Below are 21,664 nucleotides of genomic sequence, written 5' to 3'. Positions count from 1 at the left end.
AGCAAAATGTGCTAATTGGGTATAAAAAATACTAAAAAGTATATACTGTGGTATTATTGCCTACTGCCTATATGTCATTTTTATGATTTTTTAAGCTTTTTCACACTGTTTTTTGTTTTTGGTGTTTTTTTCTCCTTCCTTCCTTCCTTCCTTCCTTCCTTCCTTCCTTCCTTCCTTCCTTCCTTCCTTCCTTCCTTCCTTTTTTGAGACAGGGTTTCTCTGTATAGCTCTGGCTGTCCTGAAACTCATTCTGTAGACCAGGCTGGGCTTCAGCTCACAGAGATCAACCTACCTCTCTGCCTCTCTAGTGCTGGAACTAAGGGTGTGCGCCACCACTGCCTGGCTTACATTGCTTCTGGAATGAGGGAGACAGCTGTGTCTTTCTTTATCCTACAGGCTCTTATTGAACAGATAGAGCAGCGATCTGAAAAGATACCCGAGTGAGTACTCAGTAGCCCTGTGGTCTTGTCATGCCTTTCCCAGTGTGCTTATGCCCTTCCCAGTGTGCTTATGCCCATTCCAGTGTGCTTATGCCCATTCCAGTGTGCTTATGCCCTTCCCAGTGTGCTTATGCCCTTCCCAGTGTGCTTATGCCCTTCCCAGTGTGCTTATGCCCATTCCAGTGTGCTTATGCCCTTCCCAGTGTGCTTATGCCCTTCCCAGTGTGCTTATGCCCATTCCAGTGTGCTTATGCCCTTCCCAGTGTGCTTATGCCCTTCCCAGTGTGCTTATGCCCATTCCAGTGTGCTTATGCCCATTCCAGTGTGCTTATGCCCTTCCCAGTGTGCTTATGCCCTTCCCAGTGTGCTTATGCCCATTCCAGTGTGCTTATGCCCTTCCCAGTGTGCTTATGCCCTTCCCAGTGTGCTTATGCCCTTCCCAGTGTGCTTATGCCCTTCCCAGTGTGCTTATGCCCTTGGCCATTTTGAGCATCTGCCTCCATATGTTCTCAGTCATGTGGTTTAGAGAGCAGTTTCTGGCGGGCTTGATTCAGCAAGTTTATGTGACAGTGTGTGTCCGTCTTCCTCAGGTAGGTAGATGTGAGAGGTCTCTATTGAAGAGAGCCCGTCCTTAAAAGACCAGTTTTTTGTATCACTTCATCATGGCTTTTGTTCTACGTGTGCATTCCCAAGTGTTTAATGTGGGCAAACAAGAGGCCACCATTATGGCTTTAGAAGCCTGGCAACCTATTCTGGATTTGAAATAAAAAATGTATACTCCAGTATTACTATTTTTTTTTAGTTAAAAAAAGTGTTGTATATTCATTGTCCATAGTGATGGGCTGGCTCATAAAGACGTTTTATATTTTTATTTTAATTTTTTGAGACAGGGTTTCTCTCTGTAACCCTGGCTGTTCTGGAACTTGTTCTGTAGATCACCTGCCTCTGCCTCCCTAGGGCTGGGATTAAAGTCATGTGCCACCACTGCCCAATTCATAAAGACATTTTAATTCAGGCATCTCATGTACTTTGACCTTATTCATGCTCCATACCCTTCCCCTTTCTCTATTCCTTGATAGTCCCCTCCTGTCCCCAGCTAGCCCCCTCTACTTTCATGTCGTGTGTGTGTGTGTGTGTGTGTGTGTGTGTGTGTGTATGTGTGTGTGTAAATCTAGCCTCTACACAGGAGAGGGATCATGCAATATTTGTCTTTTTTTTACTTGCCTTCCACCAGATACCAGCACCTGCTCAATGATATCCACCAGTGTTACCTTGATCAGCGGGAGCTCCTTCTGGGCCCCAGTATTGCCTGTACTGTCGCAGAGCTAACCAGCCAAAATAATAGAGACCATTGTGCCTTGGTAAGCGCCTGCTGGTGGGCATGTCCTGCCTGCTCTTGGCTGTTTAGTACTTGCTTGCTTCCCTTCTTGGCAGCACTCCTTCCAGTTTGGCTCTGTCAGTTACTTTCTGAGCAGTTGCCTCTAACCTTATTTTTGTAGCACACAGTTTTGGGGAACAAAATAATTCAGACCTGCCTTAGCAAGTTGTTATCGTTCTGTTTCCCAATCAACGTTTTTTCTAGTTATGATAGTGGACATTAGTTCTGTTCAACTTTGTAAAATAGCCTCGTGTTCATTTTTCTTGAAATATGATTTACAAGTACATTCTTCCTTGAACTATGAAGTTTCAGAGTTAGTGGATTTATGTTGAAAATGTAATCTTAGGTGTTTTTATGGTTGTTTCAGATAGAGTCTTACTATGCAACCTAGATTGGCCTTGCTGTTTGCTTATCCTGCCTTAACCTTCTGAATGCTGAGATGATGTGTTTGTGCCACCATGTCTTAGCTTAGTTTTTGATGCAGAGATGGCCTTTGTTTAGTGTGGTTTTAATTCATACTTTAGAAAAACACATAAAAAGTTCTCTTTTAAGTACTTTTAAGTACTCCCTTTTAACCAGAAAATGTTTTATTTTATAATGATTTTACATTAATCCATTGAGAACTAGCCATTTCCTGTTTTCCAGAAAGTTGCTTCTGAATATATGTGCATAGTCACTTTGTAAGCAAAATATAGGCTTTATTTTGTAAGAGCTGGAATGTGCACCTTTGTAGGCGGGATGTGTTTGTTTATTGCAGGTTCGCAGTGGCTGTGCCTTTATGGTCCATGTCTGCCAAGATGAGCACCAACTTTACAATGAGTTTTTCACAAAGCCAACGGCAAAGTTAGAGTAAGTGATGTGTAGACTGGGCGCTTGTGGATAAGATTTGATTTGCTATTGATAACATGGTCTAGTATATTGTAGAAACATTCTATAATTACTGCAGCATTTGAACTTTTTGTGTATGGAAACAGAATATTGTTGATTATGATTATTTCTCAAGTCTACAAGAGAACCAAGTCCTGGAACCTGGATTCCTTTATCTACACCAAGATAAAATAAATTCTGTGCATCTAACTAATGAACAATATTTAAAAATATAGACCTTATTTGATAATCTTTGTTTTCTCAAAGTGACTTTTAGGTCCACTGCTAGTCACTTGATTTCCTCATGTTAGCTATTTTTGACTCATAAAGATCCTAAGATTATGACTTGTGTTGAGGAAGAGAGAAATGGATTTCCTGGTTTTGGTTGGGGTGATTACTTGGTGAAGTACTGTATATAGAAGGCTACTGTTGACAATCTGAAAAACATATACTCCTAATTTTTCCTTTCAAATGTCTAAAATTTTTCAAAATACTTGGTATGGGCCCAAGTACTTTAGTTTTTTTTTTTTTGAAACTTTTGTTGTTGTTTTGTTTTTAGGCAGCTTATCCTTGGCTGTCCTGGAACTCATATATAGACCAGGCTGACCTTGAACTCAGGGATCCTCCTGCTTCTGCCTCTCAAGTGCTGGGATTAAAGGTCTGCACCATCTTGCCCAGCTAGTGTTTTTTGTTTTTGTTTTTTTTTAGGTTTGAACAAGTTTAGTGGTGGTGGTGGGGATAATGGTTTGATCTGCAGTGAATATAAAAGGAAATATCGTTTACTGAAATAATCTTTTTTTTTTTAAAGAATATAAAGTTATTGTTAAACTAAAAGTTGTAATCAGTTGACTTGTGGTTGGGGGCAGCTAATTTGAATGAACTGTTACAGATTAAATACTGATTCTGAGCTTTTCAAGCAAAAGCAGTTTACAGACCCATCCTTCTCCTCCCTCTGTAACGTGCCCTTACCGTTTTCTATTCATTTTACTAGCTAGAAACTTCTAATACATGAAACTTCTAGTACATTGGAAAAATCCTGACAGTATTTTGTCCTTCCTTATAGTGAGCTTTTGGAGAAGCTGTGCGTGTCATTGTATGATGTGTTCCGGCCACTGATCATCCATGTCATTCACTTAGAGACTTTGTCAGAGCTTTGTGGCATTCTTAAAAACGAGGTGCTTGAAGACCATGTGCAGAACAATGGTAAGTACACAGACGTGATCATTCTAAGGACTCTTAATTGTACTTGTGGCTTAGTGAATGTGAGAAAAAATAGAGCTTTTCCTCCACAGCCTCAGTTCGTAAACACTCAATGTTTTTTTATAAGTGTTAAAATTTTAAGCAGAAGGCTAATGATTTGGAGCTTGGGTTGATACCTCACTCCTTTTCAAATCAAGGTGTGTCTTCACCTGGAACTATCAAATGCTATAAATTAAACAGACAAGAGTTTAAAATCTGCCGAAGTCAGTAATAAAATACTTTTCATTTGGCATTTGGAGTTCAGAGAAAACTGAGCTTTGGCTTGTGTTAGGGATCTAGCACACTGTAGTCAGCTTGCGTCATGCTTTCGGTTAGAAACTGGGGATGGCAGCATTTCTCTCAGTCATCCTCGACTGTCTGACCAGCTGTCGTCTGTTTGATTGATGGCCGTAGGAAACACGACTGTGATAGCTGTAACAGGTCCTATTGAAGCAGCAGCCCCTGTGCTGTGGGACTTCCTGCTGTAGGCGCCGTGTGCTCTTCAGTTATTCTTTCTGTGTCACATCTCACTGCTTCTGACTTTAGGGTAGTTTTAAAGTGCTCTGAATGTGTTCCATCTGTGTGCAGTATCTCTAGTCCCTGACCCTTGGAAAGATAGATAGTGCTGCTCATGTTTAACATCAGGGAGAAATAGTGTATCAAGATAGGGCTGCTCATGTTTAACATCAGGGAGAAATAGTGTATCAAGATAGGGCTGCTCATGTTTAACATCAGGGAGAAATAGTGTATAAACTCATATTTCACTTTTCCTTTGTACAATTGTTATAATGTCAGCTTACTTGTTAATGGGATGTGATAACCCATTAGTAAGCTGCCTTGACTATCTTTTAATATTGGTCTGAAGCCAATTACATGGCTGTAAATTAACTAGGTATAGTGCACTCTTAAAACCTAAATTAATTATGTAAATAATAGAAATAAATTTGCAGAGTCCTGGGAAGAAGGTGGAAGGGCCAATTTATTTCCCCATGTTCAATGTGAGGAAATGGAAGCTGTCAAAATGTTCTAAGATCATTGAGTCACACCGCAAAGAGTTCAGCTCCCGTCTTTCAGACAAGTCCGTGCAGTGTCTGAACTGTTTAGTTAAAGGGAGCACTGTCCTGCCTCTAAAGGAGTGGGTGACGGACTTTTTTCTTTTTAAAGCTGAGCAACTGGGGGCATTTGCAGCTGGAGTAAAGCAGATGTTGGAAGATGTACAAGAGAGGCTTGTGTACCGGACCCATATCTACATTCAGACGGACATCACAGGCTACAAACCAGCGCCTGGAGACTTGGCATATCCTGATAAGCTAGTCATGATGGAGGTGCGGTCTCTTCACCTGTACTTCATCTTCTCCCTGATCCCACATGGCTTGTGGATATTTCGTTAAGATAGAATATTACTCTTTAAACTATCACTCAAAATATAAAATCAAAATGCACTTACTTGCCATAAAAGTCATAGGAAATGAAACTAAAGAATCAAACACAAATTGTTAATTTGTACTTGTGTTTCGTAGACATACTATATAGTTTTCTCATCCTTAAGTTTTAGATTGAATTAGTGCTGTCTTCATTTTCTCTTATTTCTTTGTGATTGGCATATAAGAGGGTTGGTAACATAGCAGCCACCACGGTTAATGATGGTGACACAACCCTTTGTCCTACTCCTAAATATATATTGTACCAACTTTGGTTTCTTTCTTTCTTTCTTCTTTTTCTTTTTGTTTTTTGTTTTTGGATTTTCAAGACAGGGTTTCTCTGTGTAATAGTCCTGGCTGTTCTGGAACGAGCTCTTGTAGACCAAGCTGGCCTTTAACTCACAGAGATCCGCCTGCCTCTGCCTCCCATGTACTGGGATTAAAGGTGTGCGCCACCATTGCCCAGCTTCCAACTTCGGGTTTATGTCTTGAAGGTTCCAGTTGTTGCCATGACCCTGTTCCTGTACCTACATTTCTGTGACCTTTGATAGAGTATTGGTGCTATAACAGGGTTATGAGAGTCTGAAGCTTTTTCAGTGAGAATTTACAGATAGAAGCGAAAGTACAGGTAATACCACAGTGAAGTCTCCATGACTCCAGCTCAGTGTCATGATTACTTTTACTCCCTTGCTCCCTTCGATTGTTTTAGGGTGAGTTTGTTTCAGGCATTGCTTCAGGGCAGTTTTTGTTTTTATCACAGCCATGGCAGAATTTCTCACCTAAACACAGCAGAGTTCCTAAAATTCTGGCTTCAGATAGCTGATGTTTTGGAATTGGCAGCTGTTAATGCTTTTGTCACCTCACCTTATATTTTTGTCAGTATATTTTATTGTGTAATTATTTAAAAGTAGTTTGAATATTTAAAAATTTTTTCAATTTATGTGTATATTCAAATGTGTCTACAGAGGCCAAGAGAGGGCGTAGGATCCCTGTGGAGCTGGAGTAACAGGCCTCTTGATGTGGGAGCTGGGAGCCAGATGGGGACCTCTGGAAGAGAAGCATGTGTTTTAGCTTCTGAGTCATTGCTCCAGCCCAAAGGTCCCCAGATACTTGACTCCTAAGCACATTAGTTTTTTTTTGAATAAAAACTTGAATACACAGAATAATAAATAAAAGTCTAAAAAATGAAGTTAAGACTCCTCTCTACTTTGTTTTGTGTTTTATTTTTAGAACTATTTTGAAGAGACCAGGATTTGTTTCACTGTTTCTTCATGATTTTTTGTTTGTTTTGTTCTTTTTTGGGAGGGGGGTTGTTTTTATATTTATTTTGCTTTTTAAAATTGCTTTAATGTATTTCCTCTTTTTTATTATTACTTTTTTTTTTTCCAATACAGGGTTTCTGTGTAAACCCTGGCTGTCCTGGAACTTGCTCTTGTAGACCAGGCTGGCCCCAAACTCACAGATTATCCACCTGCCTCTGCCTCCCAAATGCTGGGATTAAAGACATGCCCCACCACTGCCTGGTGTATTTCTTCTTTGTTTTGTTTTGTTTTGTTTGTTTGTTTTTTGAGACAGAATTTGGATTCACTCTGTAGGCCAGACTGGCCTTGAATTCATAGATCCACCTTCCTCTGCCTCCTAAGTATTGGAAGTAAAGGCATGCTCCACCACTGCCTGGCTTATTTCCTCTTTGTAATGAGCGGGTCCTATAGGGTGACACTTGAATTTATAGGTCTTCCCAGAACATCTGCTCAGCTGGTCCAGATTGCAAGACATTCAGAAGAAAGACACTTCAATGTTCTTTCTTGTTTCTCCATGTAGCAAATCGCTCAGAGCTTAAAAGATGAGCAAAAGAAGGCACCCTCAGAAACTTCCTTTTCAGATGTCCGGTTAGAAGAAGGAGAGCCCAGCACTTTAAGAAAATCTGGTATGTTATAATGTCTTAACTTGGGGCATTTATTCCTCCAGTTAATTAAGCTTACCGAGGACTGTTTCTGGCATAAAAAGCAGCTTGTGCTTTCGTGCTTTCTGGGAGCAGATGCGATAGATCCCAGATGTAACAGAGAGAGTGTGAGGAGGTCAGGTACAGTTGGGTGGTGCCACCCCTGAACAAGGTGGTTCTGAGTTGTCGAAGAAAGCAGGCTGAGGAAACCGTGGTGACTAAGCCAGTAAGTAGCTCCCCTCCATGACTTCTGTGTTCGCTTCCAGGCTCCCACCTTGAGCTCTTGCCTTGGTTTCCTTCAGTGATGGACTGTGACACAGAAGTTATGAGGTCACATAAGCCCTTTCCCCCTAAGTTGATTGTCGTCAGTGTTTTAGCATAGCAACAGAGATGCCACCCAACAGGGAAGGGAGCTAGAGCTGTGCCCTCCAGTGTTCAGCCCTCCTGAGCACGCGGAATGTGGGTAGTGTTTCCACATGTGATGAGTGCATGCAGTTGCCATAGACATGTTAATTGCATACCAGAACTAAAGATTTTGCATGAACTAAAGAATGGAAATACCATGGTAGTAATTTTTATTAGTTATTATTTTAAATTGATATTTGAGATTGATTGGATTAAATAAGACATTAAAATTCCATTTGGTTTTACTTTTTGTGGTGGCATTTTAATGTACCACATTTCTGACTTATAATTTTATCATAATAGCATAACAAACGTTATGGTCGTGTTGTCTTACAATTCTGAAAACACTGTTTTTGAGCTATAGTAGGAGGGCTGGTTTAGTGATAAAGACTGAGGTGTGGTTGGTGCTTTGGGCTTGTAGATCACCCCAGGGCAGAGTCCAGCCATTGTTTGGAAGGGGGAGACTTTGACATTGCCCATGTTAAGGAGCCAGTGGGGACAGAGGAGTGAACTGAGCTGACTGAGAAAGAGTAGGCAAGTGTGATTGAAGCAGAGGAGGTGGTAACCAGTTGAGGATGATGACATCGGTAGAGGAGGGGGACGCTGCTAAAATGTGGTGGACTAGTGGGAGAGATAGGAGAATTGAGACAGTTGTAAGAATGTAGTCCCAAGAAAGTAATGTGCAAGTACGACTGTCTGTGAGAAAGCAGTGGGATTAAAACACACACTAAGGTCAAGAATACATGTCCTCCGCATGGTGCCCGCATTAGAATGGGAACAGGGGTCTGATAGCATGAGGAGCAGTAGACGTGAGTGTAGTCATTGCCCTTCTTCCCAAGTGTGTGCAGCGGGAGAGAATAAGAACCTCCCAAGAGGAAGACCAAATGTGTATGTTCATAAGGTAGAATGGTGATCCGACAGTGCTGTGGTCACTTTCTTCTTATGTAGAGAAGTGAGGGGCCGGTCGTGGGGGACCTGCAAGAGGACCATAGGGGTTGCCCTGCCTTGGCAAGGTGGCTCTGCCAGGAGACTCTTCCCTGGAGCAGTCAAATAGGATAGTGAAAAGTGAGCAGACACTGGCTGCAGCTTCAGAGCATGCAACTCTGACTTGGTACTTGGGGTTCTTTATATGGAAGGAGGGATCCTGTAGATAGTAGCTAGATTCTTCAATAAAGCTCTAGGGCCTCTATTGCCTACGTGGTGTGTGTGTGTGCGCACACACACACACGTATACATACATACATATATACAAAAGTGCTCTTGACCACTCAGCCATCTCACCAACCCTTCCTCTAGATTTTGTTTGAACAATCCAGATCTTGTTTTTTGTTTGTTTTGTTTTGATTTTTCAAGACAAGATTTCTCTGTGTGTCCCTGACTGTCCTGAAACTCACTATATAGACCAGGCTAGCCTCGAACTCACAGAGGTTCACCTGTCTCTGAGTGCTGGGATTAAAGGCATGCACCGCCACCACTCAGCAGATTAGATATTTTTAAGAAATAATATTTATTTGGAACATTACTTATTCATCATAGACTTTTATTTTTGTATTATTGAAGAAAAACCCAAATATGTAGAGAAGTGAAAAATAAGACAAAATGAACACACAACCTAGTTTTGAGGCTTACTTTTTAGCAACAATGCACACAAACATATTTTGTTGGTAGAGTTTTCTTGTCTAACCTAAGCTAACCTTGAAGGATTAACAATTCTCCTGTAGTCTCAAATGCTGGCATTAAAGGTGTGGCCAGTGCACCAGGACAGCTAGACACTATATTGTTGGTATCCTTGCTTGACACTTTGCCTCAGGTAGTATTGCATCTCTTCGAATGAGGACATCTTTTATGTAACTACAAGTTACTGCGCTAAAAATATAAAGTTTCTTAAGACGTCCTTGAATAGTTCATATATAAGTGTTGCCTCTTGTTCCAGAGAAGTGTGCGCATGCCACCTTTGTAGTTGTTTTTAATCTGGCTCTGGATACTGGAGTGACTGTGACTCTCTTGCAGAGGTGGCCTTCTCTTCAGGCACTCACACTGGCCCCAAACTGCCTTTTCTGACCTGAATGGTGGGGACAATTTATCATGTGATAATCCAGTTTAGAACTGAAGGCAAGGTGCCAGGCAAGCCAGCTTTGATCCATGTTCCTTTAAAAACTGTCCTGTTTTACTGGGCCTGCTAAAGGCCTATAATCTAGCCACTTGGGAGGCTGAGTCAGGGGGATGACAAGTTGAAAAGCTGCCTGAACTAAAGTGAGTTTAGGGCAGCTTGAACAACTCAGCAAGACCCTGTCTCGGAATGTAAGAAGTTGAAGAAAGGAGAGGAGGATGTGACTATTGCTCAGTGATGGAGCACTTGCCCAGCGTGCTCAGGCCCGGGTCTGGTCCTCTGCACTGAAAAATTGATTTCTTGTTCCTCTCCTACCTTCACTGGTGCCTGTTACATATAGATCTGCCTTCTAGAATCTGGTTGTGTTCCCTAAGTATGCTGTTGGTTTATTCCATAAAGATTATTGATCATATTTGGGAAAAATAACTAGTGTTGAGTGGTATTGAGCATACATGTATATGTATGTGCACAGCTGGAATATGTATGCCCATGTGCGCTCCAGGCTTTTCTCAGTCTTAACCCCTACCTGTACTGGCTTAGACTTCCTAGGGTATTTTTTATTAAATATGGAGCGGGGAAGGAAATTGATGTCTTCCAGCCATTGATAGCCAATGAGAATGGATAGTTTCTAGCTGCCATGTAAGTTACTGTATGACAGATACCCACATCTGGAATATATGTTCTTTCCTGTTTGCATTTTAGGTTCGACAGACTCCCTCAATCCTAGACCGCAGAGCACAATTTCTCCAGCAGATCTTCACGGGATGTGGTATCCCACAGTGCGAAGAACGCTTGTCTGTCTCTCCAAATTATATAGATGCATAGATGTATGTGTGTGAATCCTTTTATCTTTACTGTGAATTGCTTATTCTATAATTTTCTTGGAATATTTTTAAGTTCTAATCTACTTTAAGAGTCTTGATGCAGTGTTGATATTCTTAAAGTCAGGAATTTTAGATATGCTGGTAACTTGAAGGTTGATCTTATTTAGGGCTCCTCGAAGCTGTGGGTAAGTTTTACTGTGTGTTTATATTTGTATCTTCCTGAGGACCAAGGTTGTAGTCTTCATCAGGAGTCCATGACCACAAATGAGTTTAAAGCTACTGATGAGTTTGTGTGTGAAGCAAAGAGCTGTGGTAAGGAGTGTGGAACAATACATTGGAATGCCACATTGGCATAATGCTTAGTACTAAATGTAGCCACTGTAAAATGTTTTTTGTTGTTGAGGCAGGGTCTTGCTCAGTAGCTAGCTCTAGTTGACCCTGAACCTGCAGATCCCTTTGCTGCATCCTCCCTGAATAGGCATTTCCGGTGGATACCACCATGCCCAGTCCTGTAAATCCAGTTTTGACTTATTTTCAGCCACCTTAACAGGTAGTGCAAGAGTGCCTGTGTTCCTAGTCATGAGCTAAGTTTAGTTACTTGCTGAAGTTAGCAGTTTTTAAAGCGCCTTTTAGACTGTGTACTATTTTGGAAAACAGTTGTTTTAAGCATGCTGAGTTAATTATATGGTTTCCATTCCCTGCAGTGGCAGATTTAGCTACATATTTGCTGTCAGTAGTTTACATTTAAAACAAAATTGTTTTATAAATTTGGTTGTTTTTAGCTGGGCATGGTGGTGTACTCTGTAATCCCAGCACTCGAGAGACAGAGGCAGGTGGATTTCTGTGAGTTTGAGGCCAGTCTGGTATACAAAGCAAGTTTCAGGATATCCAGGGATACACAAAGAAACCCTGTCTCAAAAAACAAACAAACAAATAAGCAAGCAAACAAAAATCCCCACAAAAACAAATTTGGTGGTTTCAATTCTGTTTCTTAATTGGCTGCTGTAACCCGCATGTGAAGAGAAGTGATTGCATCTAGTAGTCATGTAATGAGTTGTTCAGACCCCACTACTTTAACAGTATGGCTCAAGAGGTGTGTACTCTGTATGTATACACACACACACACACACACACACAGTGTTTCATACTTCAGACTCTTAGGACCAAATAAGGTCTCACATTTGTTCCATGGCATCAGTCAGTCAGTCACCCATACTACTATGAAGTAAACTGGTTCACAGATCTCATCCAGTGTGGGCTAGGGGGACATTTGGCATCTTTGCTTCTTTAGGTTCCCAGTAGGGAGTGATGCATGAGACCAGGGTTCAAAACTTGCTGTTATGGAGCCAAGATCCCATGTGCAAAGGTCATGCTCATATACGCCCTTTATAGCCCAGACCTCAGTGCACAGCTTTGTGGATGCTGACAGGAAGGCCAGTCAAGGCACAGGTGCATCCTGGGAGGTCACTCTGTGCTTTGGCGTGCACCTCAGGGTTGCCTATTCTTTTTCCACTTACCTCATATCCAAATGTTTTGTTGTGTTTTTGATGCTGAGCCTCACTCTTTAGCCAATACCGCACTAGAACTGTGTAACCCAGGCCGGCCTCAAACTCTGAGCAATCCTATCCCAGCCTTCTGAGTACTAGGATTGTAGGCATGAGCCACTGTGCCCAGCTCTGAAGTAGAAATCTTTCATTTTTTTGTTTGTTTCTTCCCCATCCCTTGGACAGGGTCTCTGGTACTCTAGGCTGGCCTCCTCCTTGATAATGTCACAGAGATTGTCCTGCATTGGGACTATGGCAGGTGCCTCCAAGCCTGGCTCCATTAAATTATACTTTATAATAAAAAAGGCTTTATGTGTGTGGGTGTTCTGTCTGCAAGTATTTCTGGGAATCATGTGTGTGCTTGTTCCAGAGGAGGGTAGTGGAAGTCATCACAGATGAAACTGGAGTCAGATGGTTGTAAGCCCCTGTGTGGATGCTGGGAATCAGACCTGGGTCCTCTGGAAGAACAGCCAATGCTCTTAACCACTAAACCATCTCTCCAGCCCCCATCTCTAAGAATTCGACCACAGTCCTCAGAATTCTTTGTATTTACACACAGTACTCTGTAATTCGCTCAGTTTTTGGTCAGCTTTCTCCTGTTGACTGTTTGCATTGTTCTGTCTTCCTCCTATTGTGAAGAACCTCTTATGCGAATCTATAGCCACCTGGGATACATGTTTAGAAGCTATACTGATGGCTTTGTAGTTAATTTTCAGCTTATAAGCAGCCTTCTAGCTGGGTGTGGTGGTGCACATATTATGTGAGCCCAGTACTCAGTGGCTGAGGAAGGAGGGTCTGGAGTTTGAGGCCAGCCCGCACTGTTCTAGCCCACTACATCAGATTGTACTTGAGTGGACACTGTGGCCAACCCTACCTGCCTACTAGATCTCTGTACCTTCCAGTGACCCCCACATGCTAGTAGTAGTGAGTAGGTGCTGATATGTGTTTAGTAAAGGACACGTGAAGGTTTTAGGACGTGAGTGCACATATGTTACAGAGCCATGTGACAGTCGACAAAGGTTGAATGGACGTGATAAAATCTGAGGGAGAATGGTTCAGGTATTGATTAATCCAGTGATGAAGGGAAGTACACATTGTTTTCTGCCTTCGTGGCTTCTCATTTCCTTTTTTTGTTTTGTGAAGGCTGCAGGCTGATGTTTCTCTCTTCTTCCACCAGAGGGCGGTGTTCCAAGGGTTATCACAGGAAGCATTGTCTGCCTGCATACAGTCCTTGCTTGGAGCATCGGAGTCTATCAGCAAAAATAAGGTTTGATAAAGCGTTAGGTGGAATTTTATTGCCTGTAATAGTATTGTGAAGTTGACATTGATTTAGAACTATGGGAATTTAAAGCAACTTGGCAGTAAGATTTGTTTGTTTAGTCGGAGTGAAATTTGAGACCCTTTGAAGGAAACTGGTATTCATCGTCGTGCTTGCTCACGACTGCACTAAGAGAGTGCACTTTGCTGATGTGCCAGAGATGGTCCTGAGGGCCTGATGAGTAGGATCATGATGAGGAAATGGCACTGCTGTTTCCCAGAATGCCTAGAAAGTGTGTTCAAGGAAGCAGCGGTTCATCATCCCTACAGGATTTTGTTTGTTTGTTGGGTCTTTTTTAAAAACAACAACAAAACAAACAAACAAACAAACAAACAAAACCAGGGTTTTTCTGGGTAGCCCTGGCTGTCCTGGAATTCACTTTGTAACCCAGGCTGGTCTCAAACTCAAAGAGAACCGCCTGCCTCTGCCTCCTGAGTGCCTGGGATAGGCATTCGCCACCTTGCCTGGCCATCCCTACGGTATTTTAAATAAATAGTCCAATGGTCTTACCCAGAGGAAATCAGCTATAGTCCTTGTGTTGTGTGACTTAAAGTCCTTGCCATGGTTTATGGTTTGTAAACAGCATGGGCTCGGGGCTGGAAACTTGTGGTCTGTGCTTCTCCCAGTGTTGCGCTCCCAGGCTCCCTAGAATGCCTGCTCCCTGCAGAGACGTATTACATGTAGCCAAAAGTTCACCATTGTGTGACGTATTCGAGCCTATGAATTCCAGATTTACAAATTCGATTTCTAACTTCAAACTGGACATATTCTATATGATGGATCATTGCACAGCAAGCTGCAAAATGTAAACATGTGACACAGTAAATGCTGTTTAACCATGTTAAGACAAATAAAGGATAACATAGAAGAAAGATAAAGCCTGTGCTTTATGTAACAAAAATGCCATGAAGCAAGTGGGAGACTGGGTGATCGCTGCCCTTATTCCCTGCACATTTCTTTATTATCCATAGGTTTTGTACAATGAACATGTTTCTCAGCTCATTAGGAGGAAGACTGACTTAATTGAAGAGGCTCTGGCCTCTTGTAACACTGTCTTTTCCTTTAAGCCCCCGAGCCTCTGTCCTCATTCCTTGTAGGTCACTGTCTTAATATAATCTGTTTCCTGCATGTTATAAGGGTTTATGTGTGTCTGGAAACTCTGCTTGATAAGCATGGTTAGTGTATTAGCTTTTGTGGCTGAGATTGTGTTATTTTTGCCTTTCAACATAAGATTTTTTCTAGTTTTTTAGGTAAATTATTATTACAGACATAAATTGAACACCTTGTCTGTAGTAAATGAACACGATACTATTTTCTTTAGTTACAACATCTTTAATAAAGTAAATGAAGTCTAAGTAGCCCAGTTTTTGCTGTCAAAAGTTGTCCTTTTACAACTAGATCAAGTATTTAAAATGCATAGCATTTCATATTTATCTGCCGCCGTGTTCCACAGCTAAGTGAGTTTCCCTTGCCCATGTTGCTCGATAGTGGATTGTGTCTATTACAAGTCGGTGGAAGAGCGATTGAGGAGCTGCCATTTTGTCTATGAATCCTTTTAGACTACTTATGAAGGACAACTTTATTAGAAATGTTTTCAAAATAAAGTTGTGCTTTGAGGAGAAGCCTTGCTTTATTAACACACAAACTTCTATCGTGAGGCCTGTAATTGTAATTGTTATTCTGGGCCTTGGTCAGAACTTTGAGAGCTCCACTAACGTCCCAGGGCCATAGCAGACAGTCCTGAGATAGCACAGGGTTTGTGGAGAGACAGCCAGTAATCCAGGGCGGGAATGCCAGTCCACTTTATCTAATGTTCTAGGTATCAAAACCATGTGGACCAAATGGGGAAACTCATTTGACTCCTAAGAGAAACCCGATGGCTGTGAGCAAGAGGGTTTAGACTCATCCTTTCAATGTTTCTGCTGCTTGGTGTGACCCTTAGGTTGCAGTATTGTTACATCTGCACCACGTTAGCAGGCTTGAGTCTCGTCGTAGCCTTTGTGTGGTTTGCTCTCTTGGATTCCTTGAGTAGAGCAAGTGATCATGTTCAGAGTTTCAAGTTGAATTTTCCGGAGAACTTTGGCAGGCGTGACTTTGGCATAGAGAGAGTTTATTGTACACCAGAACAGTGGCACCTCAGGGCTGTAAATCTACATAGATTTAAATGTTGAATGCTAGTGTATTTTATATGTTCCAATTTTGATATAATCTGTGATAATATCCATTTCTTTTGTCTTATAATTTAGACTCAGATTGATGGACAACTTTTCTTAATTAAGCACCTTTTGATTCTTCGAGAACAAATTGCTCCATTTCACACTGAATTCACCATTAAGGAAATTTCCCTGGACCTCAAGAAAACTAGAGGTACTTTGTTGTCCTGGCTGGCACATATGGGTGTGTTTGACCTGTCCAGGTGTGTCAGCACAGGCTACAGGTTTATTTTATGTTCATCTGCAATTTCTTTTGCATGCTTTGCTTGCTAAATGTGTTACTTATCCATACTAAACTGAGCTGTCAATGTCCTAATTACTTCTGATTTGTTGTATTTTCTTCATGAAAGGAGCTATTTCTGAAGATTTCCATGTACAATTCAGTTTAACTCTCCTGGGCCCTTCTACATATTACCATTAAGCAACTATCAGATGAAAATCAGTATAATAAATACTTATAAGATAAGTAGAATGTGTCAGCAAATTGGGATTATTCAAGTGCCTGAGAGTCAGGTTTTATTTCTGGCTGTTGTGTAAACTCGAACTGAGGGGTGGTTAACTTCTATAGCCCATCTTCTCCTGTGTAAAAGAATCCAACGACGTCTTGGTACTTTCATTGATTACCAGGATCATTAAGAATGAAAATGAATACAAAGACGTCACTGTGTTTAAGATAACATCAAAATGGAGATGCTTATTGTTAAGTAAGGTGATGTGAAATATGTAGGATATTGACTCATTTTGGGAAAGAGGATTCATTTCTCCTAATTTTTTATTTTTGAATTAACAATCTTTTTCTAAATGTGTTTTGCTATGGGTGTCGAGTCTTCTGGAACTGAATTTATAGACAGTTGTGAGCTGCCATGTGGGTGCTGGGAATTGAACCTGGGTCCTCTGGAAGGACAGTTAGTACTCTTAACTGTGGAGCCATCTCTCCAGTCCCGAACTATTAGATTTTTAAGAGATAAAAATACAAACAGTTCAAGCTCTTGATTGTAAATAGTTAAGGACACATTATAAATATTATTTGTTTTCCTTACAGATTTTCATCTTTTTTCTTACTGATTTCCAGAGATTTAAGCTCTGTTCCTTAGGCATTCATTTGTGTAATGAACTAACTCCCTCTCAATCTTGTGACTCTCATTATTGTCTGTGTCCTGTGATTCAGAAATGCCTAATAAAGAATCCCGAAGATTCTTTTAGCTCCCTTATCGCTGTGGTCATCTGAGAGAGGACATGTTTGACTCAGCCGAGTTCTGTGTTCTCCTGATGAGTTATATCAAAGCAGTTGGCCCTGTATTTCTCCTCCAAATCTATTATATGATCCTCATAGTAAATTATTTTTGGCTTTGTCTTCATTTATAAATAGGATTCAGGTTTTCTGGGCAATGTCCTGTTTTATTTTTAAAAAATTATTTATTTATTTATTTATTTATTTATTTATTTATTTATTTATTTATTTATTTATTGTGTATACAATAGTCTGTCTGTGTGTATGTCTGCAGCCCAGAAGAGGGCACCAGATCTCATTACAGATGGTTGTGAGCCACCATGTGGTTGCTGGGAATTGAACTCAGGACCTTTGGAAGAGCAGGCAATGCTCTTAACTACTGAGCCATCTCTCCAGCCCCTGTTTTTTTTTTCCCCCTTCGATTTTTCAAGACAGGGTTTCTCTGTGTAGCTTTGGAACCTATCCTGGAACTTGCTCTATTACAGACCAGACTGTCTTCAAACTCACAGAACTCTACCTGCCTCTGCCTCTTGAGTGCTGGGGTTAAAGGTGTGTGCCACCACCGCCCAGCATGCCCTGTGTTTTTAAATGCTTATTTCCACAAGGAGCTTCTCTCCCCTTGCTCCTGGTTGGCTCCCTTCTCTTGGAGTGAGCTCTGAGAACAGGGCACTTACCTGTCTGGAGCTGTGGCTGCTGCTGGCCTTTATTTGGGAATAGGATGAAGCATGGCTGTTTCATTTCTTTCTAGTCTGTGTGTTGCTGCCACTTGGTTCTGCTCTAAGTCTGCTGAGATGTGAGAAAATGAAGTAGACTATGATTTTGGTAGGATTTCTTTTCCCACCATATTATGAAGGTCGTGTGGTTGGTGACTTGGCTCTGCTCACTGTGAAGTCTGTCCTTTTCATTAAGACCCCGGTAGAGGCAGTGCCTAGGGCTGGGGCATGTGCTTGCAGGCTGGAGCAGTGCGCGCTTTGCTTTCTTCATTCAGGAGAAGCAAAGCCATAGTCTTTTGAAAACTGTCCCTAAATAATACTTTCTCTCTTAACTTTTAAGCCTCTAACCTCTCATGAATTAATGGTATATCTTATTGCATTTGAACATCAATGAGACCTCAGTTAGTACTCTGAGAGTCTAGTTAGTCTGGAGGTTAAGGGGTAAATATGTCCTCTTGGTGTTTTCTTCTTGGCTGACACATTTGTTTATTCACTGTCATTCAAGTAAATAAATTTCTGTGCCAGCCAAGGTCATAAAGAAGGTGGGTAAGTATGTGCATTTTTAAAAAAATTCTACTTAACATCTAAAGACAAAGTAGTGAAATTCTGTGTGTTATCCTGCTTATCATTTTTTTCTATAAGTAGATCATTGTGATTAATAGTAATTTGTAGCTGTGACTTTTGGAAGTGACTGTGTGGGCATATGGTCGTCACTGCTGTCACTCACTCCGCCCTTCCTGAAGGGACCTAGTAAAGATGAGTACTTCCTGTCTTGGCAGCAGCAGAGAGCTGGTGTTGCCCAGGGCTTCTCTGTTGAACCTGTACATGTTCACTGGACGAGTAATTTTGTTTCACAGATGCAGCATTTAAAATCCTGAACCCTATGACTGTTCCGAGATTTTTTAGGCTGAATAGCAACAATGCCTTGATAGAGTTCTTGTTGGAGGTGAGAAGGAGTCTGTTTCATTGGTGGTGGGAGCTAAATGGTATTCTTTCCATGTCTGGTGACTCCTAGGCATATGCAAACAGAAGGAAATTGCCTTATCTTTTTCAGGGGACTCCTGAGATCAGAGAACATTACCTCGACTCTAAGAAGGACGTAGACCGGCACCTGAAGTCAGCCTGTGAGCAGTTCATTCAGCAGCAGACCAGGCTGTTTGTGGAGCAGCTGGAGGAGTTTATGACAAAGGTGCAGACTGTTCTAGTCCTTTCTTCTTTGAGTTATGGAAACAGCGGTAGGAGAGTGAGTCCAGTTCTTACTGTGTCTTTTAGGGACGCTATCACAAACGCTGGTTTACAGCTCTGTATGTGAGCTCACCAGCACATAGTTTGAAGAACAGACACTGCAGGGCTGGTTATAGTTGACTCCTGTTTGGTGTGTTCTGTTGTCTACACTGTCGTCTCCTCTGTGCTGGCTGGTGTTCTCACAGAACTGAAATTCTCCCCCTCCGGAGAAAATTCTGTTTGGGGTCTGTGAGGCAGTGGGCAGTTTCTTTTTATTTTCAGTTTTTGGAGACAGGTTCTCAATTTCAGGCTGGCCTTGAACTTTTGATGTCGCCAAGGATGACCTTGAATTTCTGCCCCTCCTGTCACTATCTCCCAGGAACTCAGCTCAGATTGCTTCCCCACCTATTATACAACTCAGGGCCTGTGTGTGCTAGTGCAAGCCCTCTACTAACTAACAAGTGCTTATGGTTCTGTTCGCTGATCTCAATCGGCGCCATTTGATTATAAGCCTCATTAACAATATGTTCTCAGCTTGCTTCTGTGTTCAGACTCATTTAAAAAAATGCAAATATAGCTTGGCACAACAAAACAAGCTGTGCTTGTGCATAGAGGGCATTTTCAGCATTCAGAAGACTTGTTTTTGATCTGACTTTGTAGATGTGAGTCCAGTCCCCTTCACAAGCTACAGATCAGTTGCTTTCACAGCAGAGTGTCCCTATCACAAGGTGCAGACCAGCCTCTTCTTATGTGCTCCTTTTCTGAGATCCGTGATGAAATACTTCATTTTCTTGAACCACCCCCCTCACCACCACCCAAGGCAGAGTTTCTCTGTATGCTTGACTGTCCTGGAACTCACTCTATAGACCAGGCTGACCTTGAACTCATAATTTTCTTGAATCATTACCATATTCCTGGCTCCCAGACTTTATTTCACAAATTGAGAAATGAAGTTTTGAATTATCAGTTGTATGTGGGATAAACCTTTTTGTATCTTGTTCAACTCATTTCAAAAGTACTGGAATGTACACACACACACACACACACACACACACACATGCACATATACATACACATGCATATATATATGTTGTGTGTATAATATAAATATATAAATGAACCAGATGAATATATACCATATATTATAATATATTATAGATAGTCTTCTGGTTCATTTTTCTGCCTATCTTAACTATCTTTCCTGTTGAGATGATAGAATACCCTCATAAAAGCAAATTAAGAGAGGACATTCACGGTTACAGTCTGTTGTGACAGGGATGTCATTGCACTGGGTGCTCGAGGCAGCGGGTCACATTGTTTCTGCAGTCATGAAGTAGAGAGTGAGGATTGCGTGTGCTCAGCTCTCACTTTCTGTTTTTAGATAGTTTAGGATCCCAGCCAAGGGAATGGTGCCATCCTCAGTGAGCAGGTCTTTTTCCACATCAATTAACCCAGTCAAGAGAACCCCTCACAGAGGTCAGTCTCCCAAGTGATTCTTGATTTCATCAAGTTGACAAGTAAAAATAACCATCACATCACCCCTTTTCTCAAAAAATGTAGGTGACCCAAGAGAATAAATACTGTGGTAAATGTTGATATAGATGTATGTATAAAAACATTTGGCTCAGATTATTTTCTTTAAGGCTTTAAGAACTGCAGTACTTTTTCTTATGCTAGAATACCCTGGTATACTTGTTGCTTGAAACTAATAAATAGGACTCTGAGTAGTGGTAGTTTAGAAAAAGTGCTTGACTGTCTAGTTAGGGTTTCTGTTGCTGTGAAGAGACACCTTGGTCATGGCAACTCTTGTAAAGACAATTCTTATAAAAAAATATTTAATCCATTATCATCATGGCAGGACATGGTGGCATGCAGGCAGGCATAGTGCTGGAGAAAGAGCTGAGGGTTCTATATCTTGATTTACAGCGAACAAGAAGTGAACTGTGATACTGGTAATAGTCTGAGCATGGAAGACCACAAAGACCACTCCACAGTGACACACTTCCTCCAGCAAGGCCTTACCTACTCCAATAAAGCCTCACTTCCTAATAGTGCCACTCCCTCTGGGGGCCATTTCCTTTCAAAGCACCACATTCTACTCCCGGGCCCTCACAGGCTAATAGCCAGATCATGCAAAAAAAATACATTCAGTCCGACTTCAAAAGTCCCCAAAGTCTCATATAACAGTCTCAAACTTATTTAAAAGTCTAAAGTTCAAAATCTCTTCTGAGATTCATAACTATAATCTCCTATAAAATCAATATCAAAAAGCAGATCACATATTTCCAATATATAATGGCACAGGAAATGCATTACCATTCCATAAGTAGGGAAGGGGGCATGGACCAAAGCAAGACTGAAGACTGACTGGGCAAACTCTAAACTCTGTATCTCCAATTCTGATGTCAAAACTCTCTTCAGATCTCCAACTCTTTCAGCTTTGCTATTGACTGCAGCATACTTCTTTGTCTTGGGCTGCTTCCATTCACTGTTAGCAACTCTTTTTGGCAGGTCTCCCTGACATCTCCAATATCTTGAGGTTTCCGAGGCAATCCAGGCTTCAGTGTCATAGCTTTACCTGATGACCTCTCTAGGCCTCCATTCAGGGACACCTCTGACACATAACTGGCCTCAGCAGCTTTCCTTAGTCGTGGAGGAAAGTTCCATAACTTCTTATTTCTACTTTGACTCTAAAGCCAGAACCACATGGCTGAAGCTGCCAAGTTCTGCTTCTTGCTGGGACTGGAACGTGGTCCCCTGTTTAATTACATAGTCACCAGCTTTTTCTGTTTCCA

General features: G+C 41.4%; 1 protein-coding gene across 1 annotated transcript in view; it reads left to right on the top strand.

Annotated features, from left to right (window-relative positions):
• Window positions 1-21,664, top strand: part of Cog3 (component of oligomeric golgi complex 3) — a 53,260-nt gene that overhangs the window by 18,312 nt on the left and 13,284 nt on the right. The window contains exons 9-19 of the mRNA XM_075950137.1: window positions 397-440; window positions 1,675-1,801; window positions 2,576-2,667; window positions 3,749-3,888; window positions 5,089-5,249; window positions 7,167-7,272; window positions 10,505-10,629; window positions 13,348-13,437; window positions 15,735-15,855; window positions 18,503-18,591; window positions 18,700-18,834. Of these exons, the coding sequence (XP_075806252.1) occupies window positions 397-440; window positions 1,675-1,801; window positions 2,576-2,667; window positions 3,749-3,888; window positions 5,089-5,249; window positions 7,167-7,272; window positions 10,505-10,629; window positions 13,348-13,437; window positions 15,735-15,855; window positions 18,503-18,591; window positions 18,700-18,834 (1,230 nt within the window). The remainder of the gene's footprint in view (window positions 1-396; window positions 441-1,674; window positions 1,802-2,575; window positions 2,668-3,748; window positions 3,889-5,088; window positions 5,250-7,166; window positions 7,273-10,504; window positions 10,630-13,347; window positions 13,438-15,734; window positions 15,856-18,502; window positions 18,592-18,699; window positions 18,835-21,664) is intronic.

Source organism: Microtus pennsylvanicus, chromosome 15, assembly GCF_037038515.1.
Source record: "Microtus pennsylvanicus isolate mMicPen1 chromosome 15, mMicPen1.hap1, whole genome shotgun sequence".
In the NCBI taxonomy this organism is placed as follows: Eukaryota; Metazoa; Chordata; class Mammalia; order Rodentia; family Cricetidae; genus Microtus; species Microtus pennsylvanicus.
This window is presented reverse-complemented; position numbering and strand designations above follow the sequence as displayed.